This window comes from Monodelphis domestica, chromosome 5 (assembly GCF_027887165.1).
Source record: "Monodelphis domestica isolate mMonDom1 chromosome 5, mMonDom1.pri, whole genome shotgun sequence".
NCBI classification, from domain to species: domain Eukaryota; kingdom Metazoa; phylum Chordata; class Mammalia; order Didelphimorphia; family Didelphidae; genus Monodelphis; species Monodelphis domestica.
Window position 1 is genome coordinate 40,712,597 of NC_077231.1, and position 18,655 is coordinate 40,731,251.

An 18,655-nucleotide genomic window follows, 5' to 3' on the forward strand; every position below is an offset into this window, starting at 1 on the left:
TTGATTCTATCCTCATTTGAAGAAGAACCCTCTGGTTTTTTCTTGCAGTTTTTACTTTGATGAATTTCTGAGTGTCTTGAAAATTATTTTTTTCCCCTTGTTCTATTCTCTGTAGTAATGGAATAAGTGAAATATATAAACCATCTTATTCTTTTCCATCCTAAGTTTGAAACCCTTTTGTTTATATTTCTAAGATACCGGGCAAATAGTCTTACAAGTCTTTGATAAATACACTCCATGCCAGAGTAGGCTTCTGCCATTCCCATATTTTTAGCTGTGGCACAGAAATCATAATCACATTCTCAGACAATGTAGTCTTAGCCAGCTGTTGACTTCTCAGATCAATTTTTGTCTTCTGTCCTGTGCTTTAAATAAGTAGCCACATGGAAAACAGAATTTATGCCCCTACAGTTTTTAATTTCCTACTTGAAATTTAATCATCTTTGGTAATAGTTTTTAGGTTCCTTTGAGAAGTGCCATTCATGCCCATATAAATATTACCCACTATGGGTAGGTTGTCATCTATTTTGCTTGGAGGTTCTCTAATGTCTTGGATATAAAGGCCTAGAAGCCCATCAGACTTTCTTTTTACGTATCAATCCAGCAGATAAGGTTGGCTTTGGGTAGGGAGTTATCAGCCTTCTTCCTCAGACCCTTCTGGATACTCTCTCAATTGGAAACTTCAATGGCTATACCTAATTTTGCCTTCTAGGGCAAGTTCTTCAGAACTCCCATTTCTTTAGAAAGTGTCTTAAATTGTTTTGTTTTGTTTTTTTAAACTCCAGATGACCTTTTAATTTATTTCTTTGGTGGCCTTCTGACAGTGTACTTCTCTTCTACACTTGAGATCTTTGTTCCATCTCCCAGGCCCCATTGCAGTTTCATTTGTGTTTGTTTGAGAACACTTAAACTGGAGTATGGAGGCCCTTCATTTAGCAATGACGTATTGTAGTCCCTTTATCTTCTCTTATGTGAAGGAGATGTGACCGTGAAAAATGTGGTTTTCAAGACTGTGAATTGCCAAAATTGTAAAGATAATTTTAGTGTCTTGATTTAAAATAAAAAATAAGTGGTCGCCATGGGAAAAATTCCCAAATATGAAATACCCAAGTCATCTGGGTTTTATGGAGATTTTAATTAATACAAATGAAGGAATTAAGGGAAAGGGAGAGAGATAGAGTAAGAGGAAATAGTAGGAAAGGGTCTAGGCCAAATGGTCTAGGCCAAAGCCGTAAGAGACTAGTTAGTCTTTAATCACTCACCACAAGATCGTTCCAAGCAAGCTCTAGTGTTCAGAGAGACCCTCCAATTTAGCTTCCAAACTCAACTAAGTTCAGAGACCCAGCTACTCCAATTAGTCCGAGATCCAATTCACCCTAAGTTGAGAGAGCCAGCTCCTTTTAAAGAGAAATTTCTATTATGTCACCTCCCCTAAATTTTCACATCTAGCAATCACAGTAGACGTTTTCCACAGGACTGACCATTCTTAATTCACATCTTCTTTTGTTAATGACCTTCCCTGAGTAGACTAAAACTTCACACCTCTTGCTAAGCTTGCCCTTTGTAAGTTGCTTGACCTTTTAGTGATTAATTTAACCTTTATAGGTACTTAGCACCTTTTTGTATTAGATCTAAAAATAGACCTAGCTTAAGGTTTTGGCCTCACTATAAGTATGAGTTAGGGATTTTTTCATTGTTCAGTAAGGAGTTTTACAACTTTATCTTCTCCTAAAGTATGCCTAAGTATGGGTGGAGTAATATTAAAATTCCCAATACATTCCTTATCAAGTACCTCCATTGTTTAAATGGGGAATAGCCTTAACCAAATCTTCCAAGGTAGAGTCTGAGCAGTTATAAGATTCACAGGGACCATCCCACACTAGAAACATTCACTGACTTAAAGCAGAAATACAAGTGTTTCATGCTCAATGCAAGAAGCCACTGCCAAGTACTCACCATACACATTGAGATTTCTCAAACTTATTTTAATTCTACTGCCAGTAGGTGCTTATCTGTTAATAATTTGACAGCTAATCCAGCCTCCAGTGTCTCAGAGCCTTCACAGCCATGCCCCATCAGCTTCCTGATTGCATACTACTAACCACTATTTATTTCAAGTTTTTAAATAATAATTTACCTTCTTCTTCTTCCTCTTCTTCCTCCTCTTCCTCGCCAACTACTGCCTTCTCTTTTTTTTGTTCCCCTAGAGTTCCCTTCTGGTCCTTTCTTCTTCATTCTCCTTCTTTCTCTTTCTGATACTGGATGGTCTTGTCCCTCATCTTATCTGTGCATCCTCTTTCACTGTTTTCTCAGAGATTGTAGTTGTCTTCTTTGCAGGAAGAGTAGCAGACTTGTTTGCTAACTCCAAAGGATCAGCCTTTCTTGTCTCATATGATTACATTATTCTGTCCTTTAATCTCTTTACTTTTTGGATACTTTTCCTCTTTGTTTTCTCCTTGAAATTTTCCTTCCATTCTTTAAAGAAAGATTCCTTTCTGGCCTTGTAAACTAAAAGGTAGAGAGGCAATACTGTTGCCCCTTTACTTTTTCCTAGAAGAGAGACATTTAAATTTAACTTGGCTGTGACCGAATATTGCATATTTTAATCTTCATTGCTTATCTGGAATTAAACTTTCCTACCCCAAACTTTCTAAAATTGAGATCTTCAAATTTCTGTTGATCTTGCTAATTGCCATAGCAAAAAAATATATCTGGATAGGTATACTATCCAGGATTCTAACCACTATACTATTCTACCTCCTGAGAATGAATAAGGATGATATAGTCAAGAACCTTACATATATCATTTCTTTAAGTCTAGTGACAGATCTTCAAGATAGGTACCATAGGTATTATTTTCTCCTTTCTGCAGATGAGACGGAATTTAGGCTTTTGAGAAATCTAGTAACTTATCCATTGTCATATATCTATGAATTTCTAAGGTGAGATTCAGACCACAATGTGCTGATGAGACATAGTCTTTCATCCCCAGGAGCCAGGTCAGATTGCTTAACCTTATGTGTACATAGAAACATAGGGACTGCTATTTGTGGGGTGCAGGTTAGGCAAATGACACTGTGCAGACCCTTTCATCTCCCTCATTTTTAAATAGGTTAAATTAATATTAAAGACAAACTTTAAAAGGAAAAGTCACTAAAGGAAAACATGATGTCAACAGAAGTTAAGAATTTACTAAGCACCCAGTATGTGCTAGGCATTTGGCGAAAAAAAAGCAAAAAATACCAGCATTAAGTTGGGCCAGAAGACTGTAGTGCTTTGCTGGGTCAGGAAAGCCTTCTTGCAGAAGGTGGGATTTTAGCTGAATATTAGAAGCCAGAAAGCAAAAATGAGGCATAGCAGATAGACAGTGAAAGTGCATGAAGTCGAAAAAAGGAATGTTGTCTGTGAGAAACAGTAAGGAGGCCAGTATTACTGGATCCTATAGTACATGGTAATAAAGGGCTTGGGAAGCCACACATATGATTGTCATATTTAATATAGGTAATAGGGAACCACTTGAGTTTCTTTTATAGAGGAGTGACATCAGACCTCCATTTTAGAAAAATGACCTTGATAGGTGAATGGAGGATAGACTGGAGTGGGGAAAGACTTGAAGCAGAGGGACAAACTTATTTGAAAGTCTAGGCTTGAAGTGATGAGGCCCAGAAACCAGGTATATACTAGAAATATGTTAGAATCAACAGGACTTGGTAACAGATTGGTTGGGGATGGGTTGAAAAAAATGAAGTATCAAGGATTGTGAACCTGGGTGACTGGAAGGATCATGGTCCCCTCAATAGGAAGAAGGAAAGAAAAAGAGTTCAGTTTTGGACACATTGAATGTAAGATGTCTTTAGGGTATCTAGTTTGGGAGACCACTAGGCAGTTGAAGACACAAGTCTGAAAGTGAGGAAAGGAAGAATAGTAACATTTTGCCTTATTTGGGAGGCCATTTACTGGACTTCTAGTTTTCTAACCTGTAAAATGATAGTGAACTATATGATGTCTGAGTGGTGGACTAGGTGACGTCTGAGTACCCTTTACATGTTAGATTTTGATTTTATCCCATGAAATATAGACTAATCATATGAGTCCTAGATCATTTTTTTTCAGACCCTTCTTGGAGGGCTATATATAGCTTTCTTATTCATTGTCCAGCCACTTTAAGCTGGGTCCCAAAAAGCAGAGGAAATAAAAACCAGAGCTATATGTACTTCACCATTCAGGTAAATAAGATAGATAGATAGGTAGGGGTGTGTGTGTGTGTGTGTGTGTGTGTGTGTGTGTGTGTGTGTGTGTGTGTGTGTGTGTGAATGTTTAACTCTGTATGTCTTATAGAACTTTTGTAAACTTCTAATTTTTCATTTATTTTCTAATAGTTATTTGAATCATTTTTAAATGAAATTTGATATTTTTCTAATAGACTTTCTTAATTCTAGGCAAATGAAAAAAGTCTCATGATGAATTCATTATACAAACTTCACGATCGATTGGCACAAGTAGCAGGTAATTGCTTCAAAATTCATGTTGGCACTAAAAGGTTTTAAAATTGATGTCATATTGCATTGGTAGAAACATTTAAATTTGTTGTATTTACCATTATTTTGGGTTGTTTTGCTTTATTTGTGAAATGGTTTTGTTTTTTTCATAAGAGTTTAGTAACAGACTTAGTGTACTATCTGAAAGGTAATCTAAAGTATGAAAAGGATTTTTACTTTTAAGATGGCTATAGGACAATCTGTGAAACAAGGAAAAAAATTTGAAATGTTCCTCACTTCCCTTCTGCTTCTATAGTAATAATGATGTCGAAGCAGGAAGAGTGAGCACAGGGTGCCAAAGATCACTGTTATTAGGGCATCTGTAAAATGTAATTAACTCTTCATACTTAATTCAAGGTCTTTTCCCTATAATCAGTATATTTACATATTAGAAGTCAGAGCCACATATTCTAGCACCAAATAAAAATGAAAGGAAGATAACCAGAAGAGAAAAGGAAGTTACAGGGTGATGGATTAAGAGCTCCAATGTTCTTTTTAAGAAAATCAAAAGGGAGCAGCTGGGTAGCTCAGTGGATTGAGAGCCAGTCCTAGAGATGGGAGGTCCTAGGTTCAAATCTGGCCTCAGACACTTCCCAGCTATGTGACTCTGGACAAGTCACTTGACCCCCATTGCCTAGCCCTTACCACTCTTCTGCCTTGGAGCCAATACACAGTATTGACTCTAAGACAGAAGGTAAGGGTTTAAAAAAAAAAAAGCAAAAAACTTGGTTGAGTTGCTTTCTTCTTGTCTCTGAAGACAGCAAGAAATAGAACTTTTAAGGAACACTTAATTGTTTTTGACATGTAATGCTCACAATTGGCATAAACCAAGTAGCTTGCCATGAAGACTTTAGCAGCACCATTTGTTCTGAGGAAGAAGAAATAGAGAAAACATACATTGAACTTGGCAAGATCTTCCAAAGATAGTCATCATATAGAAGGTGACCTCCTTGGGAAGGAGAGGTCACCCTTGGCCCTGGGGAGGAGAAACCAGACTTGATGAAAGAAAGAGACCACAGGCTGTTTTCTCAAGAAGAGTCAGAAGGCTGTGGAGGCGAGTGTCAAGTGACACCATCCCCCAAAATGAAAACATTGGAAACAACTAATGGAGTAGTTTCCAAACCAGTTGTGGGGCTGCCCAGAACAATGGTAAAAAAAAAATCCATAGAAAGTAAGAAAGGAAAGAAATGAGAATGAGAGAGTGCAAACCGTTTGAATAGCTTTGACCTCAGGTTTTCTGCCAACTTACCTATCCCAAAAAGGCACCACTGTTGACCTCAACCTTGATGATCACCAGTATCACTATGAAGTTGTTTCCAGAATAACGGAGGACAAAAGAACCCAGAAGAAACCTTAGTTTTAAACATTTGATCTTGCCATTGAAAAGAAACAGCAGGGGCAGGTAAGTGGCTCAGTGTATTGAAAGCCATGCCTAGAAAGAGGAAGTCCTGGGTTCAAATGTAGCCTCAGACTGTGTGTGACCATGGACAAGTCACTTAACCCCCATTGCCTAGCATTTACCACTCTTTTGCTTCTGAACTGATGCTTGTATAAATTCTAAGAGAGAAGGCAAGTGTTTTAGAGACAGGGGGGAAGGAATAAAATAAATGGCAGCCAAAGGTAAATCACTTGAGAATGCAAACTGACTTGCAAATCATTATAGAAGATAGGAGATTATGAGCAATATTACCTCATACAATAGTGTAAGCAAGAAGAGTGAAAAGTCAACATCCAGTCTGACACTAAGGCACAGTGGAGTCAGAAGACTTGGACAAACATTTGTGGATGAAAGTAGAAGGATACCAAAGGTAATCACAGGCATTGAGATGGTGTGGCCATCCTGGAGCATTCTGTTTTTCTTTTAGTGACAGTGGAATGACCACATTTGAACCCCTTCAGGCTGCACAAGGAAATTGAAATAATTCTTTAAAACCAGGGGTAATGATTAGATCATGTTCGGTGCTAGGGGAAATAAATGTTTAAAAGCACTTTACAAGATAATACCAAAATAATGGAAAGAAACATGTGTGATATTCTTTCACAAATGCTATTGAGAGACAATAACTTGTGATTTTTATCCCTTCTTTCTTATCTTTAATAATACTCTGAACATGTACTGAGGATATTCTAGATAACATTTGAGGAAGGAACTGACAGGTTTTCCCAGTACTACAGACACCACATCTTTAAAGGCTCATAATTGATTGAAAGGTATCAAAAATGCCAACTCCTGGGGAACTTTTTGTTTGTTAATTACTAAAGAGCATTGGGCTCATGCAGATTACAGACAGAAAATGCTTTCCTCTGAAAGTCTTTTTTACATATATTAAGACCATTTAATATGTTTCTCAATAAATGGAACCACAAAGATCATTTTAATGATCTGATTATTAGCATCAGGCGGGGAAATGTATAATTGAAAAAGGAAGAGTACAGAGAAGAGAGAGAGAAAATAGGTTATTCCATTGTAGGGTCAACAGTCTAGATAGTACACTGGATAGATTTCTTTGTGGAAAATCTGAGGGAGTGCCAGGGTGAGAATTGTTTAAGATAAGAAAGGATGAGCTGTGCCTTGTGCCAATAGAGGGAATCTACATTAGTGACATCACAAATCCAGAAAATTTTTGAATACTCAACATTTGGAGGGGTTATTAATAAAGATGTTGAGAGACATTAGAGAGTCAACTAGAGAGAGCAGTCTTTGGGGTCAGGAAAACCTATGTTCAAGTCCAGAATCTAATTCTTTTTTTTTTTTAACCCTTACCTTCCGTCTTGGAGTCAATACTGTGTATTGGCTCCAAGGCAGAAGAGTGTTAAGGGCTAGGCAATGGGGGTCAAGTGACAGAATCTAATTCTTTATGACCTAGGGCAAATCATTTTATCACCTAGGGCTCCCAAGCAACTCTCATAAGTCTAGACTTTGCATGGCAGGTGTTCATCCACTTTGACCAAGGGAGTTTTTTCAAAGAGAGTTCCTACACCAATGAAATCAAAATTCTGATTCTTCTTCCTCCTTTCAAAAAAGAAACTATTGAAATTTCTTTGTAAAATTAATGTATATTTCCCAGTAATAAGTGAATATGAAAGAAAAATTTTTCCAAAAGATGAATTAGAAGATTATTTATATAACCAGTGAAATATGCTGTGAATGCATGCAAGTTGTAAACTCGTCCTTTGCTGTTAATGTGCCACTTTCCTTATTCCAAGTCATCCTTTTCACACAGGTGCCAGGTCCCTCAACTGAATGGATTCCAGTACCTTCCTATAGGACCTCACACATTACTTTTTAGTCATTAATGCCTTTCTTTCCGGTGTTCTTATTCATCCCTTCTTTGTACACTGTCTGAGGTGCAACCTTGCTAGCCTGCCTACTGCTGCGCCATCCCCATCTAACACATACCACCTAATCTCACCCCACTCTGTCCTAGAATCCTTGGCTCAAGTGCTGACTCCTCCAGGATGTTTGTTGTTTGAAGTCAAACTCTGTAGGACTCAAATCAGATGTGAGCTTCATTGCATTTTGCTTATTTTCTATTCAGTTTTTGGTAAGTCCTACAGATTTTGCTAGGTTTGTGCAGTCATCATTGATTTCTATCAAACTTTATATCTGAACAACTCGAATTCATAGCAATTCATTCTATCAAATGTTGCTCTTCAACCTCTTCTGCTTATTTCTGATTTCTTTCCTTGATGAATGCTTACCTATCATATACCCTTAGTTTGTTAGGATGTCAAAGGGAAAGTTTGAGGTTTTTCTTCTACATTCAAGCTTGAAGTTTTCTTTTTTTTTTCCCTTCCTAGAGACCCTAGCTTTAGGAACATTGAGAGCAAGAGCCCCTTTCATCCTCAGTTTTTTAACCTGGGGTCCATGAATTTAAAAAAAAAAGATTTTAGTAACTATATTTCATCATAATTGATTTCTTTTATAATCTCGTTGACTCCAGAAGAGTCTATAATAGGCTACAGGCTGCCAAAGCGATCCATAACTCATAAAAGGTTGAGAACTTATCTGTCCTATATTATCATGTAAAGATAAGTCTCCAAAAGGATTAGGTCTTACTTTCTGCTGAGTCTCGGTCCCTTCCTACCTCACTCCAATTATATAAAAGGCCCCTTACACAAAAACATAATTGATTCTCAATAATAGGAACATTTACTTAAGATTAGCTTTCTTTAGATTGTTTTTTGTTCTTCACTGAGAAGGAAGTTGGTAATCATTCTATCATGGAATTAAAGAAGAGTGATTAGAAGGGAGGCAGAGGAAAGACTAATTAATGGCAGCTTTTTTTTTTTTTAGTGTTTTGAATTCCATGGGATATTGTTCCAAATCATATAGATAACTTCTCTGTTATTCTTGACACAATTGAAAACCTCCAAAATGTTGACTAGAAACATGTATCAAATTGAAAAAGAAGGCTGCAGGGATGAATCATGCTCTCTTAGACTAGCCTGTCTAAATTTGGAAAATTTGACTACCATGTTGCTGCCGAATTTTTTGATCCTAGCAAGTCTTAAAAATCATTCATTAAACTGTATAGAGATGGCAATCTGCAGTTCTACCTTGATGAGCTTTTAAAAATCTGCTTGCCCAGTAGGAGAGCTGGAAGACATGACTTAGCTGGTCATGAGAAAAAAGACCTTCTTTTCTACCTTTCCTTCTCCCCAGAGCTCTCCATGGGAATTTTAGGACGATTCTTAAAGATATCATCCTTAGGTTACTGTGAGCTCAGAGGTATGTTAGGTGTGTATTATAACTACCAAAAAAATGCAATCTGAAATATAGTGTAGGTCAAGGAAACATGTAGTCCCACTTAATTTTTGCTGGTCAGACCATAATATGGCTTATCATAAGGACACTGGAAACTGAAGCATGCTTCAAATAGGTTGCTTAGTTTTATAAGGGGATTTAGAATTGTATCAGTGAGGTCAGCTGAACAGCTTTCTTAACGTGGGAAAGCAAAGACTTAGGGGAATGAACTTGCCGGCATATATGTGCTGGGATGTCACTATGGCAGAGGGATTATTAATTCTGGCTCCAAAAGAGAGAAAATCAGAACCATTGATTGGAATTTGCATAGAGATAAGAAATTATGTAATTTACAGGGGCAGAAAGGAAATCCAAATTATCCCAACTACCTTGATAGTAATTTTTGAATAGACATTTGTTTGCCTTTTTTCCTACTTTAACTCTTACGGGGCCTGGGTTGAGAAAGTGAGTCAGAGAATAGAGCTACACACACACCCCCTTCTCTTGCCTCTTACTGGTTAATCTCTGTGAAACAAATTATGCTAGTCAGACTTTCAATGATATGGGGATAGAACTTACTCTTCTCCTTTTTTTGCCCTATTTGTGGTCACTCCCCCTCCCTCCCCCCTTCCCCCTGACTTCTCTGAGTCAGGATCCTTCTCCCTTTAGCTCTCCCACTCTCCATGGCTTCTTTTCCCAAATTAATCTTCCTTTTTTCTGAAGTGTCATATAGGGAATTGGATAATGATTCCTGGCAAGGGAATCAATTCTATGATGTAGACATGTTAGAATTACTGGTAGCCAGCATGGGTTCATTAATAAATAATATCTGACTTAATTTTTCAACAGGATTATTATTAGATGGGTAGATCAGGGAAGTATTGTGGATACAATAGATCTTGATTTCAAGAACCCATTTGACAGTCTTTTACAACATGGCCCAGGATTTGAAAAGAGTAAATAAATGAATTGTATCTGACCATCTAATAAATGGATATCATTGTGGAGGCTGGGGTGATCTTCCATAGATGTTTCTGGTACCTGAACTCCAATATTTTTTTTATCAGTTATTTGAATTGATGATATGCTTTTCCCATTCTAAGATGACACAGTTAATCCATTTGTTAAGAGATTCAAAGTCCACAAAGCTTACTCCTTAACTCCAGTGGATCCATGATTTTATTTGGTATCATTCTCTTCCTTAGAGAAGACCTAAACTTATCCACACCTTCTGCACCCTACAAAATTCTTGTTAATGCTTTCCATATAATGTCTTAAAAAAAAGATAAAAGGGGGGAAGTTTTGTGCAAACTTCCCCCCTTTATCTTTTTGTAAGACAATACCCATCACAGAAGGCTTTCTTAATGGGCTTGGAATCCTTGGATGATTTTCATATTTTGTGGAGATTAGATAGTTACTCTGGTTACCCACCTGTTTTCACACAATCTAGCTATATGACAAGGTTGACTTTGTAGCCGTAGTGTTTTTTGTTATATTTTTGAATTTATTTATCCTCCTATCAATTTTTGTTGATAATATGGTCTTATCTTTCATTTGTACCTTACCCTTTGAACCACATGCAATTTTGAGTCTCCTGAGGTTATATTACATAATAAACAGCCACATATAGCACCAATAGGAAAAGAGATTAGCCCCCAATAAATAGTTTGAGGGTATGAACAGTTTTCAAAAGAAGAAATATTATTTAATGCCAACCATATGAAAAAAAAATCTCCAAATCACTAATAATAAGAGGAGTAAAAGTTTTATCTCACACTTAGCAAACTGGCAATGATTTGACATTATGTAAATATCCAATGTTAAAGGATGATCTGTACAGTAGTGCAGCACTAATAGAATTGTGAATAGAATCAATGATTTGGGAAAACTATTTGGACCTATGTTTTAAAAGTACTTGAAATGGTTCTTTCTCTTTGGGGTAGCTCTAACAAAGCACATGCATCCCTCAAAGAGGCCAAAGACATGGCAAGGTCCCAGATATTTTAGAATATTCACACCAGCACCTTTTGTTTTAGCAAAAAACTGAAAGCAAACTGAGTTCCCATCATTGGGGGAATGATTAAACACAGTGGTTTTTGTTGTTGTTCAGTTGTTCTGACTTATTGGCACTTCATGCAGGGTTTTCTTGAAGTGGGTTTCCATTTCCTTCCCCAGTTTTGTTTTGTTTTAGCAGATGAAGAAACTGAGGTAGACTGGGTTAAGTGACTTACCCAAGAGTCACATAGCTAAAGTGCCTGAGGCTCAATGTGAACTCAGGTCTTCTGACTTCAGGCCTGGTACTATATCCACTGAGTCACCCAGCTGCCCACAAAAGCACATTATGGCATATTAGTATAATTGAATATTATTGCATCATGAAAAGTGAATTCAGAGAAACTGGCAAATCCTTGTTTGGAGTTATGCAAAGCCATATAATCAAAACCAAGAGAACAGTATACACAGCTACAATAATAGAACATACAAAAATATTAAGAGATTAACATTCAGCTCAGTGCATTTACCAGAGTTCTGATCTGGTGAAATACCTACCTCCTCTGGGTAGTGAGGGAGTTTATCACATCAGTGTGCCAGTTTCTTTTGTTTAATTATACAAAAGATGGTTCTAGAATGAGGTTCAGATGAAGACGGACAAGACAGCTTTGAAACTAACATGTTAAGAAGTTTTTAAAAATGCAAATTGTATATTTTAGACATTGATATACAATCCTGTTGTTTTTTTTTTTAATTCCAGCATTTTTCCATGGTTACATGATTCATGTTCTATCTTCCCCTTTTTTCCTCCCCCCGCCCAGAGCTGACAAGCAATTCCACTGGGTTATGCGTTTATTATCACTCAATACCTATTTCTATATTATTGATTTTTAAAATTATCTTTTAAAAACCAAAACTCTGCATCCAATACCCATATAAACAAGTAAAAAAGTCAAATGTTTTCCTTCTGCAGTTCTTCTCCCACAGTTGTTGCTCTCGATGTGGATAACATTCTTTCTCATAGGTCCCTCAAGATTGTGCTGGATCATTGCATTGTTATCAGCAGCAAGTCCATTGCATTAGTTTGTGTAGGTCTTTCTAGCTTATATGAAAATACAACAGTTTATTGTTCCTTATTGCACAGTAGTATTCCATCACCATCATATTTCACAATTTCTTCAGCCCCCTTGTTTTCCAATTTTTCTGCCACCACAAAGTATTCAACTATGAATATATTTGTACTGTATGATTGAAAATCTGTTACCCTAAAAAAAAGAACTACATATCCAAAGAGCCCACTGACTTCCTGTCATTACGTACTTCCTTTAGACAGGATAAAGGGTGTGGGCTTTGGAGGCTCCTCCTCTCTGATGTAGAATCAGCAGTAATGGTGGTGAGTGGGGATGGCTAAAAATGGCTAACCAACCATGGGTATGTGGTCTTTATTTTGTATCTTCTTTATTCCTTGATTTCTAATGATCATCAATAAATCTCTTAAAAGATAATATTATTATTGAGATTTAATTTTAACTTTTACATTGATGGCAACCATGAAGGGATTTGAACCCTCAATATTCTGATATCAGTTAGAATTTCTAAGCCCCAGCCAGGGGAAGAGAAAAACAGGGTCAACTAAGTCAGCCTTTCACTCACCAACATTGACAGTCCAAATAGTAAGAAGTCTGGGTATCTGTCTTCCGGTTGCTCCTCAAGGGGTCTGTCTTCTAGTTGCTCCTCTGAGTCAGAGAGGTCTTCCAAATCCAAGCTCAAGAGTCTGATCCTTTATCCAACTCGAAACTGGAATCGAATATCCTTCTTCTGGCCTTTTCATCATCTTTTTAAAGGATCTTTTTCTCTTGTGTCACCTCTCCTAAATTTCACGTCTACCAATCACAGCAGATGCCAGGACTGCCCACTCTTTAGTTCTCACTCACTTTGGTTAGATTATATCGTTTTGGGTTACTTAACACCTTTTTTGGTAAGTTCATCCTTTGTAGTTACTTTACACCTTTTTGTGGTTAAAATGGGTAGATGTACTTAAAATACTGAGATATCACCTTTTTATAGATTAAAATCTAAAAATAGATTGTGAGTTACAATTCTAGCTTCACTATAAAGGAAGAGCTAAGTACCTTCATTGTTAAAATCAGGAGATAGCTAAATCCAATCTTAACAGTACAGACATTTTTCATTATTATTTCCTTGGGGTGCAGACCTAGTGGTGATATTGTTGGATCAAAAAGTATGTATTCTTTTAAAGCCCTTTGGGCATAATTCCAAATTGCTTTCCAGAATGATTGCAATACACAACTCCCAATTAGTGTCCCAATTTTGCCATATCCCCTCCAACATTTATTATTTTCCTTTACTTTCATATTGGCCAGTCTGCTGGGTATGAAGTGGTATTTCAGAGTTGTTTTGATTTGCATTTCTCTAATTAGGAGGGATTTTACTATCCTGTTTATTGATAGTCAGTCTCTGTATGTGAGTTCATTTTTGACTTTGTCAAATAAAAATAACCCAAAAATCAAATTTAAAAATTGAGGATTCTTTTCTGAGGGAAAGGGAATTATTACTATTAAAGTGTCATCAGCAAAAAAAAAAACAAGCTTTGTTAAAAAATTTTTTTTAAGTTAGATTTTTATGGCTGGGAACATCTTAGGATTGTTTGAAAGTGCTTCTCAATTTCCCAGTTTTGATCCAACCTTCTCTGATTCTAGACCCTGCATGTTTTCCAGGTGTGGTGCCTAAAATACTATGTGTCCATCAATTTTCATGTCATAATTTAGGTAGTATATGTTTTTCAATAATTTAGCTTTTTTCATATAGAATTGCTTAAATTGTTGATTAATTGGCATCATTCGAGTTCTTGTAAGTCTCATTGAGAATTCCTAAGGCATTCAGTATTGATTATCCACAAATGAAAGTTAGAAAACTTCAATATGTCTAGGAATTCTCCTCTTTTTGACACTGCAAGGTCATCTTCCCCAATATTGGTGAGCACTTTTCACCAATATTTTTTTATTCCCATTTTCTGTGTTGGTTAACAGTATTACTGAAAACAGTTGCTAAACAGTAATTTTTCTTCAGGGTTTCATTCATTGTATCCTTTTGTATGAATTTTTAAAAATCTTTACATTCTGTCTCAGAATCAATATTGTATATTGGTTCCAAGGCAGAAGAATGGTAAAGACCAAGCAGTGGGGGTTAAATCATTTGCCCAGGATTACACGCCTAGGAAGAGTCTGAGGCCAAATTTGAACCCAGGACCCCCTCCAACCCCCAATTCTCCAGACCTAGCTCTCTATCCACCTAGCTGCCTCTGTGATTTTAATATACATGGCAGGTGCTTGGGTGATAGAGAACTTTTAAGAATTATGTTTTCAATAATCAGCAAACATAGTATGTTCTCTGTACCTTTTTGTGCCTTAAGATGTCGTTTTCAAAAGAAAGCTGACTGTAAAAGCTACTAAGCTTTCTCATGTTTTTCTCAAGGATATTCTTCATATATGCATAGACTGTTTTCCCTTCTTTGAAATCTAAGTGCCATTCATTAATTGAGTTACTACTACATGATGGAGTAGTTAAAAAAGTGTTTGAAGCATTGCATAGATGAAGCATTGTTTATTTTGGGTTAATGTTTAAGCGTGCAGTAGGATTTAAACATTCCTCTCTTAAGCATATAAAGAGATTATCTATTAAATGAAGAATGAGGATAAGCATTATCTAATTGTCTTTGAAATATATTCCCATGAAATAATATGGGTTTTCCTCAGTATTTTTAGGCTTATAAGTATTTTTCATAGAAAGTATAAACAGTATTTTAGCCTGCTGTATATTATTGTTTTAAAAGATCATTAAAACTTTAATCTAAATCTTGTATGTAAATATTTTTGAATTGTCTGTTTTTTAAAATGAAATATTGATTCAAAACTAATTTTTCCAGGAGATCATGAATGTGGCAGTTCTATCCAGAGGAGGCTTTCTGTCCAGGAGGCAGCTGCATATTTAAAAGTAAGCAGTAAAAATGTAATTTTAATAGCCATACTGTTTGCCTAAGCAGGTATATCTAACTACGTGTGAACTGAATTAATCTGTGTTGCTAAAAATTTTAATGGTATATAATATGTGCTCTCATTCGAGCAGTGATATAAACAGTTTAGGAATTGTCTGTTCAGATGATCTTCTGACAAATTTAACCAGAGCTAATCAAGGCTATAAAGCAGTATGGAGAGTATTGGTGAACCTGCCAGCTCTTGAACCCTTTCAGCTCCATAAAATTTTAATAGGGGTATAGATTAGGATATCTAACACTGATGCCTTGGCTTTTTTACCTGTACAGAGTTTTTAAAAGGTGTTAAGAGAATCTTTCACCTTATGGTAGGATTATAAAAGACATAAGCTACTTAACACTTAAAAAAATGTTAACTTTGTGCAGACAAATTGACCCATAATTTTTTAGCATTGACTTCTGGATGTGTCTAACAAAATTTTTTTTCCCCTCATGAACTTAAGAAATTGTTATTTCTAAGAAAAATAAGAGCTTCTCCCTCATCCTTTTGATTTATTCTACCTAGTTAAAATATTAAGGGACAGCCTTAACTAACTTTGCATTCTTAAAAAATCTTATTTTTTTTATTATATCAACATTGAAAAGTTGGTTAATTTGATCAGTAGAATACAAATTTGTACTTACTAAAATGCATTACTTTTAAAAATACGTGCCTGATTGAAGGTCCACCAAAGAGAAGATAAGACCTCCATTCTTTTGCCTGGTGGTTTGCTTTATAAATATTAATCCCTGGTTAATTGGAAAGCTTTATCCACCAGAACACTAGTTAACTGAGATTTTTCCATACCCATATCATAATAATTGCATTCTTGATTTATCTTTTAGAAACTTTATTTCTTTGGAAAAAGAAATAAGGACTTATAGCTCACATTTGTTTTTTTATTTTTTAATGGTAGAACTTAGACCAATAATAGATGGCACATGACATTGATGATACTTGAGGCCAGTGTTAGTTTCACTTGCTCCCTTCTAGATGTACTTTTTATTCACCATTCTTTTCTTTCTCTTTTTCTTTACTTTTTTCCATTCACATTTCCTCTGCTCCCTCTCTCTTCCCCTCTCCCCTATGAAAAACAAGAACCAGTTTAGCATGTTTAATAGTTAGCCTCAGAGCCAGAGAGACTGGGCTCAAGTCATACCTCTGACTAGCATTAACTAACTGGCAGACCCCGGGCAATTGATTGGACCTTTCAGCACTCTTATCGTCTGTAAGGTTATGTTGTCTGAGTTCCAGATCTTCATTGGTAGAGAACATTTCCTTTCCTAAGAGTTCCCTATAATGGTAGAATCACGGGGTCATTTCCTGTTCCTGCCCTCTATATACAAGGTCTCTTAGTGACTAGCTGTATTATTGCTAAGGACTCCTTTTACTGAGACTCATTTGGAGAAGGTCACGAAGAGAGTATTGGGATAAGAAAATCGGAGTTCTAGGTATCAGCCCTGGGCCCCATGGCAAAACACTTAACCTCTCACACTCTGTTTTCTCATCTGTAAGATGAAGGACCTGATGAGCTCTATCCCTTCCAACTCTAGTCTTTTGAGTCCATATTTTCGTGTATTGGTATATCTGTACTTAAAGATCAGCAAGTGGATTACCTCTTATAAGATATTGCTTCCATTGTTGACCACAGGCTACACTTAATTACCATCCTTAATTTGCTTGTATATAAACCAAATGTTAGGAAAAATAACATTTCATCCAGAAATAAGCTTGAATCATCCATGGACAAACTGATTTGCATCTTGGTCAGTTGATGTGATAGTACAAAGGGTTTATTGAAATGGTATGAGATGTGTTGGGCCTAACTCTTGTTACTAGACTGTACAATACCATCAGAATAGTCCTTCCTTTTTTATATTTTATTGCTATAGCAATTTTCAGTGTTACATTCTCACCACCTTTCAGTGTTGGTACAGTAAGGCCTCCTGAATTGAATGGTCTAATGAATCAATAAAGCTTCTTCCTTGCAGGTATTTGAAAGTAGAATTAGCCCCATTTTTCGAAATACTTTCATGGCTTTCATTTGTTAATTCAGCAAAAGCTTATATGTGCCTGGAACTTTGTAGCTGTTGAGGAAATAAAAATGCAGATGTCCCTGCTTTTATATACTATGTATTCAATGACACAAAATATTCAAATGTGTTTTGCTCATTTTATATATATATATATATATATATATTAACTTTATATTTTTAATTTTGATATACATTTTCATAAAAGACAGACATACTGGAGTCAATGAATTATTTCCTAAAGAATTTCTTGAAGAAATACATTCAAGTGTTCATAGGATCCCAGAGTATTCATGAATACTTTGAATTTGAATTTGAAGACCTAAGTTCAAATCCCAGCTCTGCTATTTACTGCCCATGTTGACTTTGGGCATGTCATTGAATGTTTTTAACTTTCATTTTTTTCATCTATAAAAAAAGGACATATAGACTAGAAAATTTCTAAGATCTTTCAGTCCTCAGTCTTATGATTCTAGAAAATATTGAATGTTGTAAGTAGTTGAATCTATTGGTACTCTCATATTTGCAATCATGTTAGAGTATATTTAAACATTTTTAGTTTGGAACATCATTTTAAGCTCTGAAATATTTTAAATGTCATGCTTTTAGTACGAATTCAGTAAGATGTATTATATAGTTGGTATAAGAAAAGAAAGAAAGCCATCTAAGATCAAGGATTGTATAAAGATTAAAATTAATATTCACGTGAGGATCAAGGGCTTGCTGAGGAAACGGATCCAGAGTGGTTAATCACTTGCTCAAGGTCTGCACAAGTAGTGAGTAGCAGAGATGGTGCTGGAATCTAGGTCCTACAAATCCAAATCTAGACTTCTTTTGTAGACAGTGCTGTCCTTGAGAGGCTATTTTTTTGTGACAGTTACATTGCATATGTATACTAGTGACATGCTTTGAGTTGTTCCTCTTACATATCCATGAAATTGAGTCACTTGTCATGATGTTTTTGTGTATATGTGTTTTTCAGTACTGCCCCTTCCACTTCTGTCACCTATATCTTCCTCTCTCCTTCTGAAAGAAGTTAACATTTTTTCAAATTGTTTGTACTGTTTATTTTGTTTATATCTCCCTACAAATAGTAGATTGTTTGTGTTTGATGGGTTGTGATCCCCCTAGTGGACCATTTCAGTATTAAATATTTTAGTCAAAATAGAAGCTTCCCTAACTTAAAATAAGTGTTATAAACAGTCATTTTGCATTGTGAGCACTCTGAAGCCTGCATTTTTCATAGGAAATTATGAGTTGTGATTAAGTATCTAGGCCTTAAATACCTTCAAA

At 36.0% G+C, this 18,655-nt stretch overlaps 1 protein-coding gene across 3 annotated transcripts in view; it reads left to right on the forward strand.

The window, feature by feature from the left end:
- Positions 1-18,655, forward strand: part of LEMD3 (LEM domain containing 3) — a 95,971-nt gene that overhangs the window by 42,990 nt on the left and 34,326 nt on the right. For all 3 annotated transcript variants that reach the window (XM_056798397.1, XM_056798398.1, XM_056798399.1), the window contains 2 exons: positions 4,440-4,506; positions 15,224-15,291. In XM_056798397.1, the coding sequence (XP_056654375.1) occupies positions 4,440-4,506; positions 15,224-15,291 (135 nt within the window). The remainder of the gene's footprint in view (positions 1-4,439; positions 4,507-15,223; positions 15,292-18,655) is intronic.